This window comes from Leuresthes tenuis, unplaced genomic scaffold (assembly GCF_036924035.1).
Source record: "Leuresthes tenuis unplaced genomic scaffold, fLeuTen1.0.hap1 SCAF_6, whole genome shotgun sequence".
Classification (NCBI taxonomy): Eukaryota; Metazoa; Chordata; class Actinopteri; order Atheriniformes; family Atherinopsidae; genus Leuresthes; species Leuresthes tenuis.
The window spans coordinates 35,796,043-35,816,421 of record NW_027325360.1 but is presented as its reverse complement, the minus strand read 5'-3'; the positions used below and the strand labels follow the sequence as shown (position 1 = coordinate 35,816,421).

General features: G+C 39.9%; 2 protein-coding genes and 1 pseudogene across 3 annotated transcripts in view; 1 reads left to right on the top strand and 2 right to left on the bottom strand.

Annotated features, from left to right (window-relative positions):
* Positions 1 to 1,171: 1,171 nt before the first annotated feature.
* Positions 1,172 to 20,379, bottom strand: part of LOC140310330 (probable E3 ubiquitin-protein ligase DTX3) — a 48,100-nt gene continuing 28,892 nt past the window's right edge. For both annotated transcript variants that reach the window (XM_072388604.1, XM_072388605.1), the window contains one exon: positions 1,172 to 3,242. In XM_072388604.1, the coding sequence (XP_072244705.1) occupies positions 3,173 to 3,242 (70 nt within the window). In that variant the 3' untranslated portion in view covers positions 1,172 to 3,172. The remainder of the gene's footprint in view (positions 3,243 to 20,379) is intronic.
* Positions 10,887 to 11,875, bottom strand: LOC140309232 (uncharacterized). The gene has a single exon (XM_072387055.1). It carries the CDS (start codon positions 11,852 to 11,854, stop codon positions 10,967 to 10,969), a length of 888 nt encoding a protein of 295 aa, XP_072243156.1. The 5' UTR covers positions 11,855 to 11,875; the 3' UTR covers positions 10,887 to 10,966.
* On the top strand, positions 12,095 to 19,363 carry LOC140310333 (uncharacterized; annotated as a pseudogene).

Below are 20,379 nucleotides of genomic sequence, written 5' to 3'. Positions count from 1 at the left end.
TATACATTTAAGACTCAGCATGAACTGTTGCCTTAAAGCATCACGGGAGGATCTGGGATTCTCCTACAGTTGTGGCATATGTGCAACTGTATATGTGGTATTGTTGTCATGCTTTAGGTGTTGTTAGAAAAGTCAATAAAACACCTCCAGAAGGTAAGGCCATGCTACAGGACTGCAGACATAAACCTGCTGATAAAAAAAGCTTCCAGTTTATCTGGAATACAGTTGGCTTTTATTTTGGTCAAATCAACACCTGTGCAACATGATGCACGTTGTATATATTACAGTTCCATGTGTGCAGAGAACATTTTGAAAACATTTACTCTGAAGCAGAACTGAGGCCGATAAGGTATCAATCTCTGATAAATAATATCAGAACACACTGCTGTGCATTTCTGGTTAGTCATGATACTGAGCAATAAAGTCAATGTCTTGAGTATGTGAACATGTTTCATTAGTTTTATTCCAGGAATCAACCACAGCTTCAATCTCCTCTGATTCACAGAGCAGAGGGAGAAATGATCATGGCCAGATTCTTAGATGAAAGATAATGCTTTATTACAGATGACAGGGTCATACTGCATGTAGCAAAGGGCTGGGAGTGATTGTGGGAGAGGGCTTGATCAGCAGCTTCAGAAAATCGACTAAAGTTGCAGAGTGAAAATGGGATATTTAGTATGCTAACTTAATAGCAGGACCATTAATCTGTGTGAAATGTAATCACTGAACTGATTTTAAAGATGACACAATTTCTCAGGTCTTATTGAATTGTATGAAACAAGCTTTGGTCAAAATACCTGCTACTTTAAACAACCCCCTCTCCCTGAGAGCAGGTTGTTTGGAGGCCCACCCCTACCTTCCCCTCCTGGGGTTGTTATGAGATGCTGCAACTTCTCCCTAACATGACAGTAGTTGAGGTAGTTGCAGGGAGGGAAGAAAGTGTTCCAGCAAGTGACCGAACCAGACCGTGAACAAGTGCGAGCTCCTGAAGATGTTCGACCAACAAGGCTTCAGTGGGACGTCAGGTGAACATTGGGCTCAAAAATAAAGTGCCCAAATATAAGCTCTCAATTACAAAAAAAAAATATCTTTGTGTGAAAATGTCAGTCCAGACACTTTCAGTGGATGTAAATAAATCTGTGTAAACTCATTGAAATGTAGAACAGGGGACAGATACCTGCACACTGCATTTGTCTGCTTTATTATAACATGAGGTTACAGTATGTTGGTGTGTGGAATATCTCACAGCCAAATAAAACAGCAAAAACAAACATTTCAAACCATTTTTTCACACTTAAATTGTGTCTTTAATTTCATAGTTTTATTCGAGGAAGAAAAATAAACCCAACAGGACAGTAGTTTGGCCTCAGTTTACATTTAAAGGTTTCAAAATCAAACTGAAAACATCAGAAATCAGAAAGTGTGAAATTGGGATTTCTGTCACTGTTCTGAGCATTACAGCACAGCTTTTCTGAGATAAAGGAACTAAAACACTACACACGGTTTAGTGTCACAGACATCACATCCAACATGTTAATGTATCAAATTTTTTTCCCCATTGAAATGGATTCAACAGGGTCAACTCATGTTCTGCCATACTGCACGGTTTTTCTTTAACAATCTGAAATCATTTGAAAAGTGCCATACTCAAAGATCAAGTGTGATGAAAGAAATGAAGAAAGAGACTAAAGTATACTTAAAATCAGATTGTCAGTTATAGCTTTGCAATAATAAGGATAAACAAAGAGAAATATCAGTAGTTGCATTTCAGAAAGCACTCTGTATCCCCTCACTGAGGTACACTTTGACCTGGCCCTGAGTTTGAGTTCCAGGTTCACTTCCCTGGCAGATAAGAAACTTATTTGTCTGATCTGTATAATAATTGTCAATTTCCCCAAAAAATGCTTCTGCCCCCAACATGTGAAGAAGAGACTGACACTGCTGCCTACGCTGGAGAGAAGATGGCAAGGACAGTCTTATGGACAGAACTTTACTCCAACACATCTAGTTTATTCTAACTGCCCCATGAAACACAGGGAATGGTCAGTGATGGTTTTGCTGTAGCCAGAGTTGATGATTTTTACAAAATCCAGGGCATAGTCAGTCAACGTGAAAAATACTCTGTCAAGCTAAACCTTCAGAACAATGTTCTATAGGTTCCAACTTTGTCATGCAGTACCAGACAACAAGTTTTTCTATTGTGAGTACTTGGAAGCCCAACACTTCCAAGTACTCACAATAGAAAGACAAGGATGGTGTGATATTAGTCATGTCATGGCTTCCCCTGACCAGGACCCCATTGAACTTGACTTGAGTTTGACTGAAAGGTTTGGACCGTGCAGAAAACAAATGCAGCTGTTGTAGGAACATCTTACAACTGCGCGGGGAGAGGAGGACGCGGAGAGGCGCCGTTCTGCGCAGGGAGATCCATCCTACTGATGGAGGTCAGTTTGCAGAGCTTTTTGAGAGCTTTTTGAGATGAGCTTCCTTCTGAACTGGTGTTTTCACATTTGACTGAAGCCTGTGTTCCACACCTTGATAATTATCGGGTGTATTCATTATTTTATTGTGTAAATAGGATTAAGGATTTATCTGATATCAACTCAATTCAACACCATCACATCAATAAATGTTAAACACATTAATTGGTTTGAATTTGTGAACACATTTACTCTGTTATTGTGTAACAGGATGGCAAATGGTGTTGAAACAGAGCCATGCTCCAATTACGGCTGTACATTCAGGAGCAGCTGAGCTGAAGGTGGCCCTGGACTTGGGTTCCTCCTCCTTTCTTGTTGTTCTTTTGTTCAGGTGCTTGTTGGTATTTGAAATACCCTAGCATCAGCAAATAATTTCAACTTTGACCTCACATAAAAACAACAAACATTACAACAGTACTATGTAAAAATATAATTCAGTTAGCAAACTAATTATTTGAACGCAAAAGAAATAAATTCTAGGTCCAACAATCTAAGTCCACAGACAATTCCCCAAGAAGAATGAAAAATGATACAGTGAATATTTGCAGTCAGTTATCCTCTGGTTTGTATTTCAGTGTCATATATTAAAGCTGCCATATTAAACAGAAGCATGCTTTTTTTTTTTTTTTACATTGTTGCATTATTAGATCATATTACCTTTGCCTTAATGTGTTGATGAACCTAAAGATGACTCATTCAATTCCTTTGACTTTCAGCTCTTCCCGAACTCTGCTGAGGTATTCAGGGTCTGGGTATCCATAGCTGTAAATGGTGACAAAAATTCTTCAACATTACATAGACACTACACTTTATTGATAAAATCATAAGCTTTTAACAAGCCTCTGGTACTGATGATTATATTTACGATATGAAATACAACCCCAACTCCAAAAATGCTTTGCAAAATGGAAATGACTACAAAATGTTATGATCTGTAAATCTCGAACTAATATTTTATTCTCAGTTAAACGTAGAATATAAAATATTGAAAGTTAGCCATTTTACTAATTCATGAAAATATGAACTCATCTTGCATTTAATGACAGCAAACACCAAACTTTTTTGAGGGGTCCATGTTTATAACGGTTTCAAAAACATGAACAAATTTAAACTTTTTCTCCTCTTTTCAACCTAACTACTGCATACTTTCACGAATTTCAACCATTTTGGTATCAAACTGTTCAGCTCCTTCAGGAGATTTCTGCTATGACTATTGGTGTTTATTACTTTTACACTTTTAAAATATTTAACATTTTATTCAAATTGTCGGCAAATTTCACATTTCAACTCTTCCTCCTCTTTCCAACCTAACTACTTCTGCATACTTTCAGCGAGACACACCATTCAAACTTCAAACGGGTCACAAGACATTCAGCTATTACCAGTTGGTGCAGTTTTTTCCAAATATTAAGCCAATTTTGAAATATGACAGTTTCAAAAACATGAACAAATTTAAACTTTTTCTCCTCTTTTCAACCGAACTACATCTACGTACTTACACCGATTTAAACTATTTTGGTCTCAAAACGTTCAGCTTGTTCATGTTCTTGTAACATTTTATTCAAATTTTAGAAAAATTTAAGGCAAATTTCAAATCTTTCTCCTCTTATCAACCTAACTACTGCTACATGCTTTCAGCAAGAGACACCATTCAAAGTTTAAACAGACTCAGCTATTACCAAATGGTTCAGCTTTTTCAAATATTAAGCCAATTTGACAATATGACTGTTTCAAAAACATGACAAAAAACGGCCCTTTCATCAAAACTTCTGCTTTTCCGATAGGTTTAAAATCATTCCACTATTGTTATTTCAACTTCAAATTCCTTCAAGCAAGACTTCAGCAACTGGTTTTTCAGCAATTGAAAGATTTTCCAGTTTTTTTATAGTTTTTAAACTATTCAACTTTTATTCAAATTTCCAAGTCCATCAAATGAATGGGAAATACTTTCAACTCTTCCTCCTCTTTCCAACCTAACTACTTCTGCATACTTTCAGATACAGACACCATTAAAACTTTAAACGGGTCACAAGACATTCAGCTATTACCAATTTGTTCAGCTTCTTCAAATATGAATCCAATTTTGAAATATGACAGTTTCAACAACATGAACATTTTTGCTCCTTCTTGGTTTTTATGAATGAGCAGCCAGAAGAGTGACACACTGATTATTTTAAGCTTTCTCTGATATTAAAAGAAATTCCTCTAACTTTCATACAGTTTAAGATATGATGGAGCTCGGCCATTAAGAGCTTTATATGTGAGGAGAAGAATCTTAAATTCTATTCTGAATTTAACAGGGAGCCAATGAAGAGAAGCTAAAACTGGAGATACATGATCTCTCCTGTTAGTTCTCATCAGAATTCTGGCTGCAGCATTTTGGATCAGCTGGAGGCTTTTCAGAGAATATGTGGGACAGCCCAATAATAAGGAATTACAGCAGTCCGATCTTGAAGTAACAAATGCATGGACTAGTTTCTCTACATCGGCTTGAGACAGGATGTTCCTGATTTTGGCAGTCCTAGAAACCAGTTTTATATGTGCGTCAAATGATAAATTCTGGTCAAAAATAACTCCAAGGTTCCTCACTGTAGAACTAGAAGCCAAGGAAATACCATCTACGATCGAGAGAAACTATATAACTAGACAATTGAAGGGCTCAGGTCCAAAGATAATGACTTCAGTTTTGTCTGAATTTAGAAGTCTCTGTAACAGAATGCTATGATCGACTGTATCAAATGCAGCACTGAGATCCAACAGGACAAGCACAGAAACAAGTCTGCTATCAGACGCTAACAGGAGATCATTGGTAACTTTCACCAGTGCTGTTTCTGTGCTATGATGCACTCTGAATCCTGACTGAAACTCTTCAAATAAATTATTTCTATGTAAATGATCACAAAGTTGAGCTGCAACTATTTTTTCAAGAACTTTAGAAAAAAAAGGGAGATTGGATATAGGTCGATAATTAGCTAAAACTGAATCAAGAGTATTTTTTTTTAAGTAAAGGTTTAATTACAGCAACCTTAAAAGTCTGAGGTACATATCCTGTCAACAAAGACTATCTGGAATATTGATTAAGAGGAAAACCTCCTTAAACAGTCTGGTTGGGATTGGGTATAAAATACAAGTTGATGGTTTAGAAGAGACTATTGCTGTTGTTTGCTCAGAGAGATCAACGGGACAGAAGCTGTGTCATGAGTGTGATCCACACTGTTATGTGCTGTGTATTTGGTTAAGTTGCATGTTTATTTACATTTTGTGTTTTGGATTTTTTCGTTACCATTGTGTTTATTATGATTTCAGTTATTGCATGTATTATGTTTTTTCACACCTGTTGGCTGACCGTGGCGCCAGCCAATCAGGTGCTGGAACAGATTGGCTTTTAACTTAGAGAAACAAATTATACCTTAAAATGTAGGAAAGGTTGTCCTCTTTCAGCTGATGTAACTGCTAAAGAGCTAACATTTACAAAAATTTCAGCTATGAGCCTTGAAGCGAGAGAAACCTTTCGATTTCTCTCACTAACTCCAATGAACATTTGGTCTGACACCAGAGACAGGTTCAACTGTGTTCAACTCGCTGCCGTTTAAATGTTTTTCACTCCATTGAAATAAAAACTACATTGCTGCGTTCCTCCAACCCTTGTGGTTCTGACGGTTTTCAAATGATTTTCCTCGCGCTTACATTTTTCACACAGGAGGTCATAGTATCCATTCAGCCATTTCTGCTAGTTCTACTGGGAGGGGGCTTGTTAAGCCGCAGCTGTTTACAAACATTCCTACCACTGTGAGGACATCTCTCTTCCACTCTCTTACACTGCAGCCATTTTAACTATTACTCACTTGACTTCTGCTAATTTTTTTCACTATTTTCAGCTATTTTTAGCATTGTCAGCTATCCGCATTCAGCTTTTCAGCATTCTCACTGCTGTTTCGCAGGAACAGCTTCTTCTAATTAGTCTAAAGTCTAAAGGTTTTGAGTTATGATCCTGTGAAACTTCAAGTCTTAAGCCTTGCCAGTGGACTTTCATGTTTCCCTGCAAATTTAAAAAATTTGTGGTTGGAAATCTAACGTAGAGCACTAAGTGTAACTTAACTTAACTTAACTTACACTAAGTCTGTGAAGTAGACAAGTTGTGTGTATGTACAACACATGATTATTGAAATTAATTTCTTGGGCCTCCTACACTATACTCATGTAAATTTCAGGGATAAGCGTTTCATTAATAATCCATATATTCTCTTTAGATGCCCAACTGTAACTGTGTACTTGTGACCAACTTTTATTCATATACATTAAGAGGGGAGCCAGGGTATTGTGATGGTAAATTTTATGTCTCAGGACTGACAGACTGTCCAATCCACATTAACCATTTGTATCACCCAGACACGCTAATTGTTTTAAACTATTTACCTCTTAATTAACACTCAGACAAGATAATTGTTTTAACCTCCTGTTTCTTAATTATCATCAAGACTGCATCCTGCCCCCCTCTGGAGATGTTGTTACACATCTAAAGAACAAAACCCCACCTCAGGTATAAATGCTCTGTATTCCTTTTGTTTGTATCTTTATGACGCTGAACTCGAAATGTCGCTTTTGCCAGTTGTAGCATAACTAATTGGCTCTCGTCGTACGACCTCTTCATTCAGAATGGGGAGTAAATTTTCCGTAGAAGCGGTTCAGTCTGCGGAGGGGCCAATTGTGGAAATTATGAAAAAGAGATTTGGGGATAAAAGCTTAAAATATTAAAATTTATGGACAAATGAGCTCAGATTCCCAATAGGGGGGTCCCTTAGTTTAAAAGAAAACAAAAAAAAACAAAGAAAAACTGATTAAAAAAAAATGTTCAATTCAATTCAATTCAATTTTATTTATATAGCGCCAGATTACAACAATTGTCATCTCAAGGCACTTAAGTAATATAGTCCAATTCAAGCCAATTGGAATTCAATTCATTGTAATCATAATCCAATTAATTCATATAGAGCTAATTCAAAAAATTAATATCCTAGCTAAGGAAACCAACAGATTGCACCGAAATGTGTCTTCAGTCCAATCTCCCGTCCTGAGCGTGCCTGTGGCAACTGTGGAAAGGAACGACTCCCTTTTAACAGGAAGAAACCTCTGGCAGAACCAGACTCAGGAAGGGTGGCCATCCGCCTCGACCAGCTGGGGTTTGAGAAGACAGAAAAGAGGGAAAAGAGGGGGGAAAAACACCATAACGCCATTCAAAGGATATCTGTTGGAACAGGGAAACATAGGTTAATAACCACAATAATGTCACATGTACATAAAATCAATTTTGAAATTAAACAGGGGGAAAAAGAGAGCAAAGTGAGGAAAGGTGTGACAGATGAGGTCCCCCAGCAGTCTAAGCCTATAGCAGCTTAACTATGGGATGTTTCAGGATTACCTGAGCCATCCCTAACTATAAGCTTTATCGAAAAGAAAAGTTTTAAGCCTAATCTTAAAAGTGGAAAGGGTGTCTGCTTCCCGGACATTTACTGGCAGCTTATTCCACAAGAGAGGGGCCTGATAACTGAAGGCTCTACCTCCCATTCTACTTTTAGAAACTCTGGGAACAACAAGTAAACCTGCAGTTTGGGAGCGAAGTGCTCTGTTAGGAAAATATCTTACAATTAAATCTTTAAGATATGATGGAGCTTGGTCATTAAGAACTTTATATGTGAGAAGAAGAATCTTAAATTCTATTCTGAATTTAACAGGGAGCCAATGAAGAGAAGCTAAAACTGGAGAAACATGATCTCTCCTGTTAGTTCTCATCAGAACTCTGGCTGCAGCATTTTGGATCAGCTGGAGGCTTTTCAGAGAATATGTGGGACAGCCCAATAATAAGGAATTACAGTAGTCCAATCTTGAAGTAACAAATGCATAAACTAGTTTCTCTGCATCACCTTGAGACAGGATGTTCCTGATTTTGGCAATATTACGAAGGTGAAAGAAGGCAGTCCTAGAAACCAGTTTTATATGTGCGTCAAATGATAAATTGTGGTAAAAAATAACTCCAAGGTTCCTCACTGTAGAACTAGAAGCCAAGGAAATACCATCTAGAGTAACTATATAACTAGACAATTTCTCCCTGAAGCGCTCAGGTCCAAAGAGAACAACTTCAGTTTTATCTGAATTTAAAAGCAGACAGTTCTGAGTCATCCAGGTCTTTATGTCTTTAAGACAGGCTTGTAGCCTGACCAACCTGTAGGTTTCATCTGGTTTCATAGATAAGTACAGCTGAGTATCATCAGCATAACAATGGAAATTTATGCCATGCTGTCTGATAATGTTACCTAATGGAAGCATGTATAAAGTAAAAAGAATCGGTCCAAGCACAGAACCCTGAGGAACTCCATGACTTACTCCAACGTGTGAGGAAGATTCCTCATTTACAAGAACAAACTGGAATCTATCAGATAAATATGACTTAAACCAGCCTAATGCAGTTCCTTTAATCCCAATAACATGTTCAAGTCTCTGTAACAGAATGCTGTGATCAATCGTATCAAATGCAGCACTGAGATCCAACAGGACAAGCACAGAAACAAGTCCGCTATCAGAAGCTAACAGGAGATCATTGGTAACTTTCACCAGTGCCGTTTCTGTGCTATGATGCACTCTGAATCCTGACTGAAACTCTTCAAACAGATTATTTCTATGTAAATGATCACAAAGTTGAACTGCAACTATTTTTTCAAGAACTTTGGACAAAAAAGGGAGATTGGATATAGGTCGATAATTAGCCAACACTTCTGAATCAAGAGTAGGTTTTTTAAGTAAAGGTTTAATTACAGCAACCTTAAAAGTCTGAGGTACATATCCTATCAACAAAGACCGATTGATCAAGTCCAATATGGAAGTGTCAATTAAGGGAAAAACCTCCTTGAACAGTCTGGTTGGGATTGGGTCTAACATACAAGTTGATGGTTTAGAAGAGACTATTGCTGTTGTTAGCTCAGAAAGATCAACTGGACAGAAGCTGTCTAAATACAATTCAGGTTCGAAAGATACTTCTAAAGCTGCTCTACTTGATGATACATCAGTGATAATAATGGGAAGGATTCCATTAATCTTCTCTCTGATAGAAACAATTTTATTGATGAAGAATCTCATGAAATCATCACTGCTGAGAGTTAAAGGAATACATGGCTCAACAGAGCTCGGACTCTTTGTCAGCCTGGCAACAGTGCTGAAAAGAAACCTGGGATTATTCTTATTCTCTTCTATCAATAATGAATAATACGCAGTTCTAGCTTTACGAAGTGCTTTCTTATACGTTATTAAACTATCTTTATAGACTAATTGAGACTCTTCTAAATTAGAGGAACGCCACTGTCTCTCCAGCTTTCTTGCAGTCTGCTTTAACGCACGCAGCTGTGAATTATACCAAGGAGCCAACCTCTTCTGACTGATTACCTTCCTTTTCAGAGGGGCAACATTGTCCAGTGTTGTACGCATTGAAGCTGTAGTGCTGTCAACAAGAGAGTCAAGTTCTACTGGAGTAAAATTTAGGTAGCCATCCTGTGTCATATCAGCACATGGCAGTGAAGAAAAGGATGATGAAATCAACTCTTTAGATCTGGTTACAGCATTCTCTGACAGACACCTTCTATATGTAGAATTCTTCTCAGAAACCGTGTAGTCAAGTAATGTAAATTCAAAAGTTATTAAAAAATGGTCAGACAAGACAGGGTTATGAGGGAACACTGTTAACTGTTCACTCTCAATGCCATAAGTCAGCACAAGGTCAAGGGTATGATTAAGGCAGTGAGTAGGTCTGTGAACACTTTGAGAAAATCCAATAGAGTCTAATATAGAATTAAAGTTAATATTTAGGCTGTCATTTTCAACATCTACATGAATATTAAAGTCACCCACTACAATGACTTTATCTGTACTCACCACTAACTGGGATAAAAACTCTGAGAATTCAGACAGAAACTCAGAATAAGGGCCAGGTGGACGATACACAACAACAAACACAAGAGGTTTTTGTGATTTCCACTTTGGGTGGGAAAAACTGAGAATCAGAGATTCAAAAGAGCTAAAACTAATCTTGGGTCTAGGACTGATTAGTAACCCTGATCTGAAGATAGCTGCCACTCCTCCTCCTCTGCCTGTGGTTCTAGGAACATGAACATTTAAATAGTCAGAGGGAGTTGATTCATTAATGCTAACATGATCCTCCTGCTGCAGCCAGGTTTCTGTAAAACAAAATATATCAATATGATGATCACAGATCAAATCATTCACTAACAGAGACTTCAAAGGGAGAGATCTAATATTCAGCAAACCACATTTAATAGTTGATGTTTTTGTTCAGTTAAAGTTTTTGTTTTAAATTTGTTTTGCACAAGAGGATTTGCTCCTTTTGTGTTTTTTGATTGAGGGGGGGGCAGCATCAGGTGGGAAGCCGCAGAGAAGTGTGTAAGACTACAACTCTGCATCCTGGTCTCAACCCTGGGATGTCATGTTTTTGGATGACTAATAAATTCGTCCATATTTCTAGAAATGAGAGCCGCTCCTTCCAAAGTGGGATGGATGCCGTCTCTCCTCATCAGACCAGGTTTTCTCCAGAAAGATTGCCAATTATCTATGTAGCCCACGTTGTTTGCTGGACACCATCTAGACAACCAGCGATTGAATGAGGACATGCGGCTAAACATGTCATCACTGGTCAGATTTGGCAGGGGTCCAGAGAAAACTACGGTGTCCGACATTGTTTTGGCAAAATTACACACCGATGCAACATTAATTTTAGTGACCTCCGATTGGCGTAACCGGGTGTCATTACCGCCGACGTGAATAACTATTTTACCGTATTTACGTTTATCCTTAGCCAGCAGTTTTAAATAGGATTCTATGTCGCCCGCTCTGGCCCCTGGAATGCATTTGACTATGGTCGCTGGTGTCGCGAATGCCACGTTTCTGACTATAGAGCTGCCAATTACCAGGGTTTTCTCCTCAGCGGGTGTGTCGCTGAGTGGAGAAAATCTATTTGAAACGTGGACAGGTTGATGGTGAACCACGGGCTTGACTTTAGGACTATGACTCCTCTTCCTGACAGTCACCCAGCCACTCTTAAGTCCCGGCTGCTCGGGATCTGCTCGGGGACGACTAACAGAGCTAGCTACGCTAGGTGGCTCCGCACTGACTAAAGGGGCCTGGCTCGCTATCGGGTGGTTTTCAACAGTGCAGAGCCGAGCTTCCAATTCAGAAAGCCTTGCCTCCAAAACTACAAAAAGACTACATTTGTTACATGTACCATTACCACTAAAGGAGGCAGAGGAGTAACTAAACATCTGACACACGGAGCAGGTGAAAGCAGGAGATAGAGGAAGAGAACTGGTAGCCATGCTAAGCTAGAGAACCAGACACACCGCTAAAAAGTGAAAAATAAAAACTAAAGATCTGTAAGAGTGAGCGTTAGAATATAACAAGTATGGGATAGAGTTAACTATGCAAGATGTGTAAATTATAGGGAGAAATAAGGTGATTATTAGTAGTTCAAGAAGAGCGAGAACTGTCACAGTGCACACACAAAGCAACAGGAAGTGATGCAATACGTCTTACCGCAAAGCAAAGCCCTTTGTTGCTTTCTAAAATCTGTCCCAGTAACCTGACAGGCAGGAACTGGATGTGTAAATGAAGCCTTTGTCTAATCTCAACCCCAGAAGGCGTCAGAGTGCTCAGACTATCTGACCTGACACCAAATGCTTCACACACCTTTGTCCACCACACCTCGAACATGACATATGCATATCAATGGCAACTGCAACCACTAACAACCTTTCCTGAGTTTGTTTCAGCAAAAAACACCATTTCAACAGCCTCAACAAACTTCATGACCAAAGAGGACCTGCAGTGTACCACCCATTTGTCACCAGAATCTGACGAATCATACGAGGAAGGCTGGTTCAGGGAGAGGATTGACAAACTAACACTGACACACATTTTTTGGACAGAACATAAATGCGCTGTGTCAGTCTCTCTCACACCAGCTCAATGTAACATGTACAACATGGACTGTTCAGTTCCACACATCCCTCTTGCAAAACACACATCAGATAATTGGGAAGATTTGGGCAAATTTGTGGAGTCATGCAAGCTTGCAACCGATTGGCAAGAAACATCTGATTGATCTGTCCTTTTTTCACCTTCACTGCAGTGCAACTCAAAAAAGGTGACATCTTTTGTGCACACACAAAGAACAGTCAACCGAAAGTATGATGTTAACCTCGCCAAAGATTGTGAAAATGTTGCCATCATTCCAAAATCAGACTTTAAACCTTGCAAGGCTCAATACTCACTTAAACAAAAAGTCATTGATAATATACCACCATGCTTTGAGTCTCTTAAGGCAGTGGGAGTAATTGTTCCATGTAACGATTCTCCAATACGCACGCCTTTGTTTCCTGTCATAAAATCAGAGGCAAAGATCAACCAACACCGTTTTATTTAGGATCTGCAAGCAGGTGACGCAACCAACTAATGCAAAATTCTTTTCAGTGGTTCCTTCAGTGAACGCAACCTTCAGTGTTCCAGGTCACCCAGGAAGCTAATTCTGGTTTGCTTTCAAATTCAATAGGAGGGGCTACACATTCACACGTCTGTGCCAAGGATACTGTGAAAGTCCCACCATTTGCACTGAAGCTCTCAGACAGTTTTGAACCCTTTGTTCTCTCCCCAGACACTGCTTTGTTACAGTATGTTGATGACCTCATGATCTGCAGTCCGACCAATGAGCAGCCAGCACAGTCAAACCCTTGAAACATCTGACTAAAACTGGTCATAAAGCCAGCTTGTCTAAACTTCAATTTGTCCAGGGAAAATTTGTCTTCTTAGGTCATGTCATCACTTCTGAAAGAAAGACTCTTTCACCAAAAAGAGTTGATGCAATTCAGAACCTTCCAAAACCCATCACAATTTTCTTGGTATGTGCTCTTACTGTAGACAGTTCATTTCTCACTATGCCATTCTTGAAGCTCCGCTCGCCTCCCTCATTCATGGCAAAGGCCTGCAAGCAAAACACGAGATCAAATGGACTCCTGAAGCGGAACAATCTTTCACTGAACTAAAACTTACCTTACAAAGCACTCCAACTTTGGGCCGGTCTGACCCTTCCAAACTGTTCACTCAAACAGTAGTTGAAAAAGATGGATGTATGACTTCTGTTTTATTGCAGGATCATGGAAATAAACTGCGGCCTGTAGCTTATTTTTCTTCAAAACTGGACCCCGTGGCTGCAGATCTCCGAAGATATATTCAGATATGTGGCAGCAGCTGAAAAGGCAGTTATGGCCTCCAGAGATATTGTGGCCTATTCTGATGTAACTCTCCTGATCCCACATGATGTGTCCATGATTTTACTTGAACAAAAGACTTTTCACGATACGACACAATGCTTTTAGAAATGTCTATCACCATCAAACGCTCTATGGTAAAACTTGCCACCCTCCTCCCCACACCAGATGACAGAACACAACATAACTGTGTTGCTGTCCCCCAACCGGTTTGCTTGCCAAGAAACGCCATTTACAAACCCGGATTTGGTTCTCTTTGCAGATGGATCAGCTTCACGTGACCCACAAACGGGTCACAACAGAGTTGGTTTTACTGTTGTCACTAATCATGAAACTCTTCTCTCCAGCTCACTCCCTCCTCACCATTCTGCACAGGCAGCAGAACTGATAGCAATGGCAGAGGCATGCAGACTAGCTAACAACAAAGCAGTAACCATCTAATCTGATTCCAGATACGCTTTTGGATTGTCCAGGATTTTGACACTCTGTGGAAACACAGACAATTCCTAAAATCTAATGGCAAACCCTTTCTCCATCATGACAAAGTCACAGCTCTTCTTGATGCCATTTTACTCCAAAAAGTCCATCTCTGTTTGTAAATGCTTTGCTCACACTAACAACACAGGTCCTGTCTCTCAAGGAAATGCAAGAGCGGATGCTGCTGAAAAAGAAGCTACACTCCAACCCACTATAATTTATCCCTGTCATTGTTTCCACCTCTCTCACAACGGTGCAATCTATTGCCACACCACAGGAAGATGTGTGGCGAGGAACCGATAATAAGTCTTGCCTACCTAAACATTGTTTCCCTCATTTTGCGAAATTGACACATAGATTGGACCATGTGTCAAAAGGGGGGACAATGGCTGCCATAACCCAGCACTGATTCACCAAAGGATTTTCAGTTCATGCAGCAGAAGATCAGTCACCCGTGTATGGTTTGTGCAACGCATAACAGGTAAAACCAAAGCAATCACACACATCGCTCACCCATCACCAGACAGACCATTCGAACACTTAATGATGGATTTCATAGAACTGTCACCAGCAGAAGGAAAGAAATGCTGCTTAGTAATAGTTGACGTGGTCAAAATAGATTGAAGTATTTCCAGCAAAACACCAGAGTAGCCAAGTGGTAGCAAAGGCTCTGCTAACAGAGATTACTCCCCATCTGGGAACTACAACTACACCAAAACTGAGCAGCGATAATGGCTCTCACTTTGTCAATTCTGCAATAACCCAAATTAGTGAATTTCTTACCATTAACCTCAGACAACATTGTGTATAACACCCTGCCAGTAGAGACGTTGTCAAACGAGAAAATGGCACTCTGAAACTTCATTTTGACAGACCTCCATCTCTGGGAGTAAAACCTGTAACCAGGCCACTCCCCTCCACTGGCCTATGTGAGGATATATGCTACAATATTGCAAAAACTTATTCTCTCCCTCTCTCTCTCTGCAGACTTCCAACCTGGGTGGTGAGAAACGACTTCAGAAAGGAGCAATGGAATTCCAAACGGTGACGAGATCCATTCTGACAACGCATACCATTGCGAAGATAGCCGAGAGGGCAACGTGGGTTCACGCCATCCACTGCAGGAAGATCCCCGAGGAAACGGAGGAGCCCAGCTGCCAACCTGATCGACGCGAGGACGGATGGACGACACGAGGACGAGCAGAGGCCAAAGACGACGGACGGTGCAAGGACGCACAGACGCCAAAGAGGACGACCCGTGGAATTGGCCCTGTGGATTCAACAAACACCAACTAGACGTGTTCCACCAAACTCCACCATGCATCACCTGATTCTGATGCTGTCATGTTTGGCACAGCTGATGGAGGCTTACACCTACAAACCTGCCAGGACTGTCACTTTGACAGAAGGTCAAAGTGCAACATTCACCTGCCTCGTTTACCCTGAAATTTGGCGATCAGGACGGGTTCAGGCATATTATGCCAAGTATGACAAATACCTATGCAGAGACCCCTGCAGCCCACACGATTGGCACTTGATCGTTGCCACAACTGACAAAACCATTGCTCCAAACAGAAATCCCCGCTTCACAATAACAAAACTTCCAAATTCCAACGGAGCCCAGATCACCATCCCTGATGTCAAACCCACTGATGCAGGCACGTATTGGTGTGGAATTGAATATCCAAGCTCGGATATGTACAGACAACTCACAGTCATAGTCAATGGGCCACCAGACCCACATGACGCCCTACTTAACATGCTGTCAGATGTTAACACGGTCACGCTGACCTCTGGAATTGAAGACAACCACTCCGACGAATATGAGAACATTACCAACATTATCAAACACATGAAAGATGCCATTCAACTCCCTCCTGTAATAGATGACTCATGGTTCCCTTGGCTGAAATCTTTGGGCCAGGGATGGCCAGCATGGTTTTTAACAATAATCCCATATGTAATGATTTTCCTTTTGCTCTGCACCTTAATTCCATGTGTATTGAAATGCCTGTCTAACGTGCTCATGAAAGAGATGCCTCATTCCTCCACACATGTTCAGGTGAACGCCAATAATGCTGATCAAAATTCAACCTCTCTTCATATTCCTGACCCCGATATTTTACCCCAGCTAAGACTCTGACTTTGATAACATTTTGTAAAATTTTATTTCATTTTGTTTTGTTCTTTTTTGGGTTGTTTTGTTTGCTTTGTTTTGTTAGTATTTTCTCTGCTCTAATCAACTACCACGATGATACATTTTCAAATCTGCTTGAAATAGCGTACCGGATACTTAAGTCCATTTTATTTTTCTTAAGTTTGTTTTCTGTTAGTGATTAATTAATAATCAAAAGGGAGAATTGTGATGGTAAATTTTATGTCTCAGGACTGACAGACTCTCCAATCCACATTAACCATTTGTATCACCCAGACACGCTAATTGTTTTAAACTATTTACCTCTTAATTAACACTCAGACTGTTTATTAATTATCATCAAGACTGCATCCTTTCTGGAGATGTTGTTACACATCTAAAAAACAAAGCCCCCACCTCAGGTATAAATGCTCTGTATTCCTTTTGTTTGTATCTGTTCATACCATTGCCACTGAATGGTGTGGACTGATCTTTTTCCTTGCAACGAAGAATAAAAACTTAGCCGGCCGGCAGAAAAAGTAAGTTTTCTATTTCATTGCTCATCAGAGGCATTAGGAAGGAAGCGATTGAAAACTTCCATAACAGTATCCATAATGATCAACCATCATAACTCCACGTTTGGGTATAGCAAGCTGAAATTTAAAATAAGAGACTCTTCTACCCATACATTAAATCCTGTGAAGATGCAAAAGATCGGTAAACCTTGATTTCAAACCTAAATCTAAGAAGGTCTGCAATGCATTGGTCTAGAAAGATTACATTTAGAGTGTTTGTGAAAAAACTGATAATCAAAAGACGTGCAGTCTGATTGGCTGAGAAGGGAATGTGGATCCACCAATTGTGCTGGGTACCTGCTCTCCTGAGTATGTTTTTATGTGAAATGATGCTTATAACTTGATTAAACTTTTGTTATAGTGCAGTTTTATGCTAGCTACATGAGTGGGGCTCCTTAGTCTTAATGCTTTTTAGTTACTTTTGTGGTAAAGATGTGTGACTGCTTATACTCCTCGAGCCCATTGCATCATCATTTTGGTGTGTGTGCGCAATTTTGCTTTGCGGTGACATTTCTTGCTCCTCTTGGACTACTAATAATCACCTTATTTCTCCCTATAATTTACACATTTTGCATAGTTAACTATATCGCGTACTTGTTATATTCTTACACTCACTCTTACAGATCTTTAGTCTTTATTTTTCACTTTTTAGCGGTGTGTTGGGTTCTGTAGCTTAGCATGGCTACCAGTTCTCTTCCTCCATCTCCTGCTTTCACCTGCTCCATAAGTCAGATGTTTAGTTACCCCTCTGCATCCTTTAGTGATAATGGTACCTGTAACAAATGTAGTCTTTTTCTAGTTTTGGAGGCGAGGTTATCTGAATTGGAAGCTCGGCTCTGCACCATTGAAAACCACCCGATAGCAAGCCAGATCGGACGATTTTGGCTATTATAGCTAGCTCCATTAGTCGCCCCCAAGCAGAACCCGAGCAGCCGGGATCCCAGAGTGGCTGAGTGACTGTCAGGAAGAGGAGTCATAGTCCTAAAGTCAAGCCCGTGGTTCACCATCAACCTGTCCACGTTTCAAATAGATTTTCCCCACTCAGCGACACACCCGCTGAGGACAAAACCCTGGTAATTGGCAGCTCTATTGTCAGAAACGTGGCATTAGCGACACCAGCGACCGTAGTCAAATGTATTCCAGGGGCCAGAGCGGGCGACATAGAATCCTATTTAAAACGGCTGGCTAAGGATAAGCGTAAATACGGTAAAATAGTTATTCACGTCAGCGGTAATGATACACTAATCGGAGATCACTAAAATTAATGTTGCAAAATAATGTTTTGCCAAAACAATGGGGGACTCCGTAGTTTTCTCTGAACCCCTGCCAAATCTGATTAGTGATGACATGTTTAGCCGCATGTCCTCATTCAATCGCTGGTTGTCTAGATGGTGTCCAGCAAACAACGTGCGCAACACAGATAATTGGTAATGTTTCTGGAGAAAACCTGGTCTGATGAGGAGAGACGGCATCCATCCCACTTTGGAAGGAGCGGCTCTCATTTCTAGAAATATGGACGAATTTATTAGTCATCCAAAAACATGACAACCCAGGGTTGAGACGGGGATGCAGAGTTGTAGTCTTACACACTTCTCTGCAGCTTCCCACTTGCTGCCCCCCCCCCCCAATCAACAGGATTAGGTCCTCTTGTGTAAAAAAAACAAAACAAAACAAGAACTTAGAGTTGTAGTTTTACACACTTTTCTTCTTCAGGCTTCCCACCTGATGCTTCCCCCACTGAACAACAACCTCAAACCATTAAATGTGGTTTGCTGAATATTAGATCTCTCCTTTCCAAGTCTCTGTTAGTGAATGATTTGATCTGTGATCATCATATTGATATATTTTGTCTTACAGCAACCTGGCTGCAACAGGAGGATCATGTTAGCATTAATGAATCAACTCCCTCTGACTATCTAAATGTTCACGTTCCTCCAACCACAGGCAGAGGAGGAGGAGTGGCAGCTATCTTCAGATCAGGGTTACTAATCAGTCCTAGACCCAAGATTAGTTTTAGCTCTTTTGAATCTCTGATTCTCAGTTTTTCCCACGCAAAGTGGAAATCACAAAAACCTCTTGTGTTTGTTGTTGTGTATCGTCCACCTGGCCCTTATTCTGAGTTTCTGTCTGAATTCTCAGAGTTTTTATCCCAGTTAGTGCTGAGTACAGATAAAGTCATTGTAGTGGGTGACTTTAATATTCATGTAGATGTTGAAAATGACAGCCTAAATATTAACTTTAATTCTATATTAGACTCTATTGGATTTTCTCAAAGTGTTCACAGACCTACTCACTGCCTTAATCATACCCTTGACCTTGTGCTGACTTATGGCATTGAGAGTGAACAGTTAACAGTGTTCCCTCATAACCCTGTCTTGTGTGACCATTTTTTAATAACTTTTGAATTTACATTACTTGACTACACGGTTTCTGAGAAGAATTCTACATATAGAAGGTGTCTGTCAGAGAATGCTGTAACCAGATTTAAAGAGTTGATTTCATCATCCTTTTCTTCACTACCATGTGCAGATATGACAGAGGACGGCTATCTAAACTTTACTCCAGTAGAACTTGACTCTCGTGTTAACAGCACTATAGCTTCAATGCGTACAACACTGGAAAATGTTGCCCCTCTGAAAAGGAAGGTAATCAGTCAGAAGAGGTTGGCTCCTTGGTATAATCCACAGCTGCGTGAGTTAAAGCAGACTGCAAGAAAGCTGGAGAGAAAGCGGCGTTCCTCTAATTTAGAAGAGTCTCAATTAGTCTGGAAAGATAGTTTAATAACGTCTAAGAAAGCCCTTTGTAAAGCTAGAACTGCTTATTATTATATTTTTCAGACAGCTTCTGCCCAGTTTATCTCTCTGACCTAACAACAGCAATAGTCTCTTCTAAACCATCAACTTGTATTTTAGACCCAATCCTTTTAGACCCAAGACTGTTCAAGGAGGTTTTCCCCTTAATTGACACTTCCATATTGGATTTGATCAATCGGTCTTTGTTGACAGGATATGTACCTCAGACATTTAAGGTTGCTGTAATTAAACCTTTACTTAAAAAACCTACTCTTGATTCAGAAGTGTTAGCTAATTATTAAAAACTGAAGTTGTTCTCTTTGGACCTGAGCTCTTCAGGGAGAAATTGTCTAGTTATATAGTTACTCTAGATGGTATTTCCTTTGCTTCTTGTTCTACAGTGAGGTACCTTGGAGTTATTTTTGACCAAAATTTATCATTTGACTCACATATAAAACTGGTTTCTAGGACTGCCTTCTTTCACCTTCGTAATATTGCTAAAATCAGGAACATCCTGTCTCAGGGTGATGCAGAGAAACTAATTCATGTATTTGTTACTTCAAGATTGGACTACTGTAATTCCTTATTATTGGGCTGTCC

Bases quoted from the DNA above. Each gene is read 5' to 3' on its own strand.
- LOC140309232 (XM_072387055.1), bottom strand. From the start codon at position 11,854: ATGGCTACCAGTTCTCTTCCTCTATCTCCTGCTTTCACCTGCTCCGTG.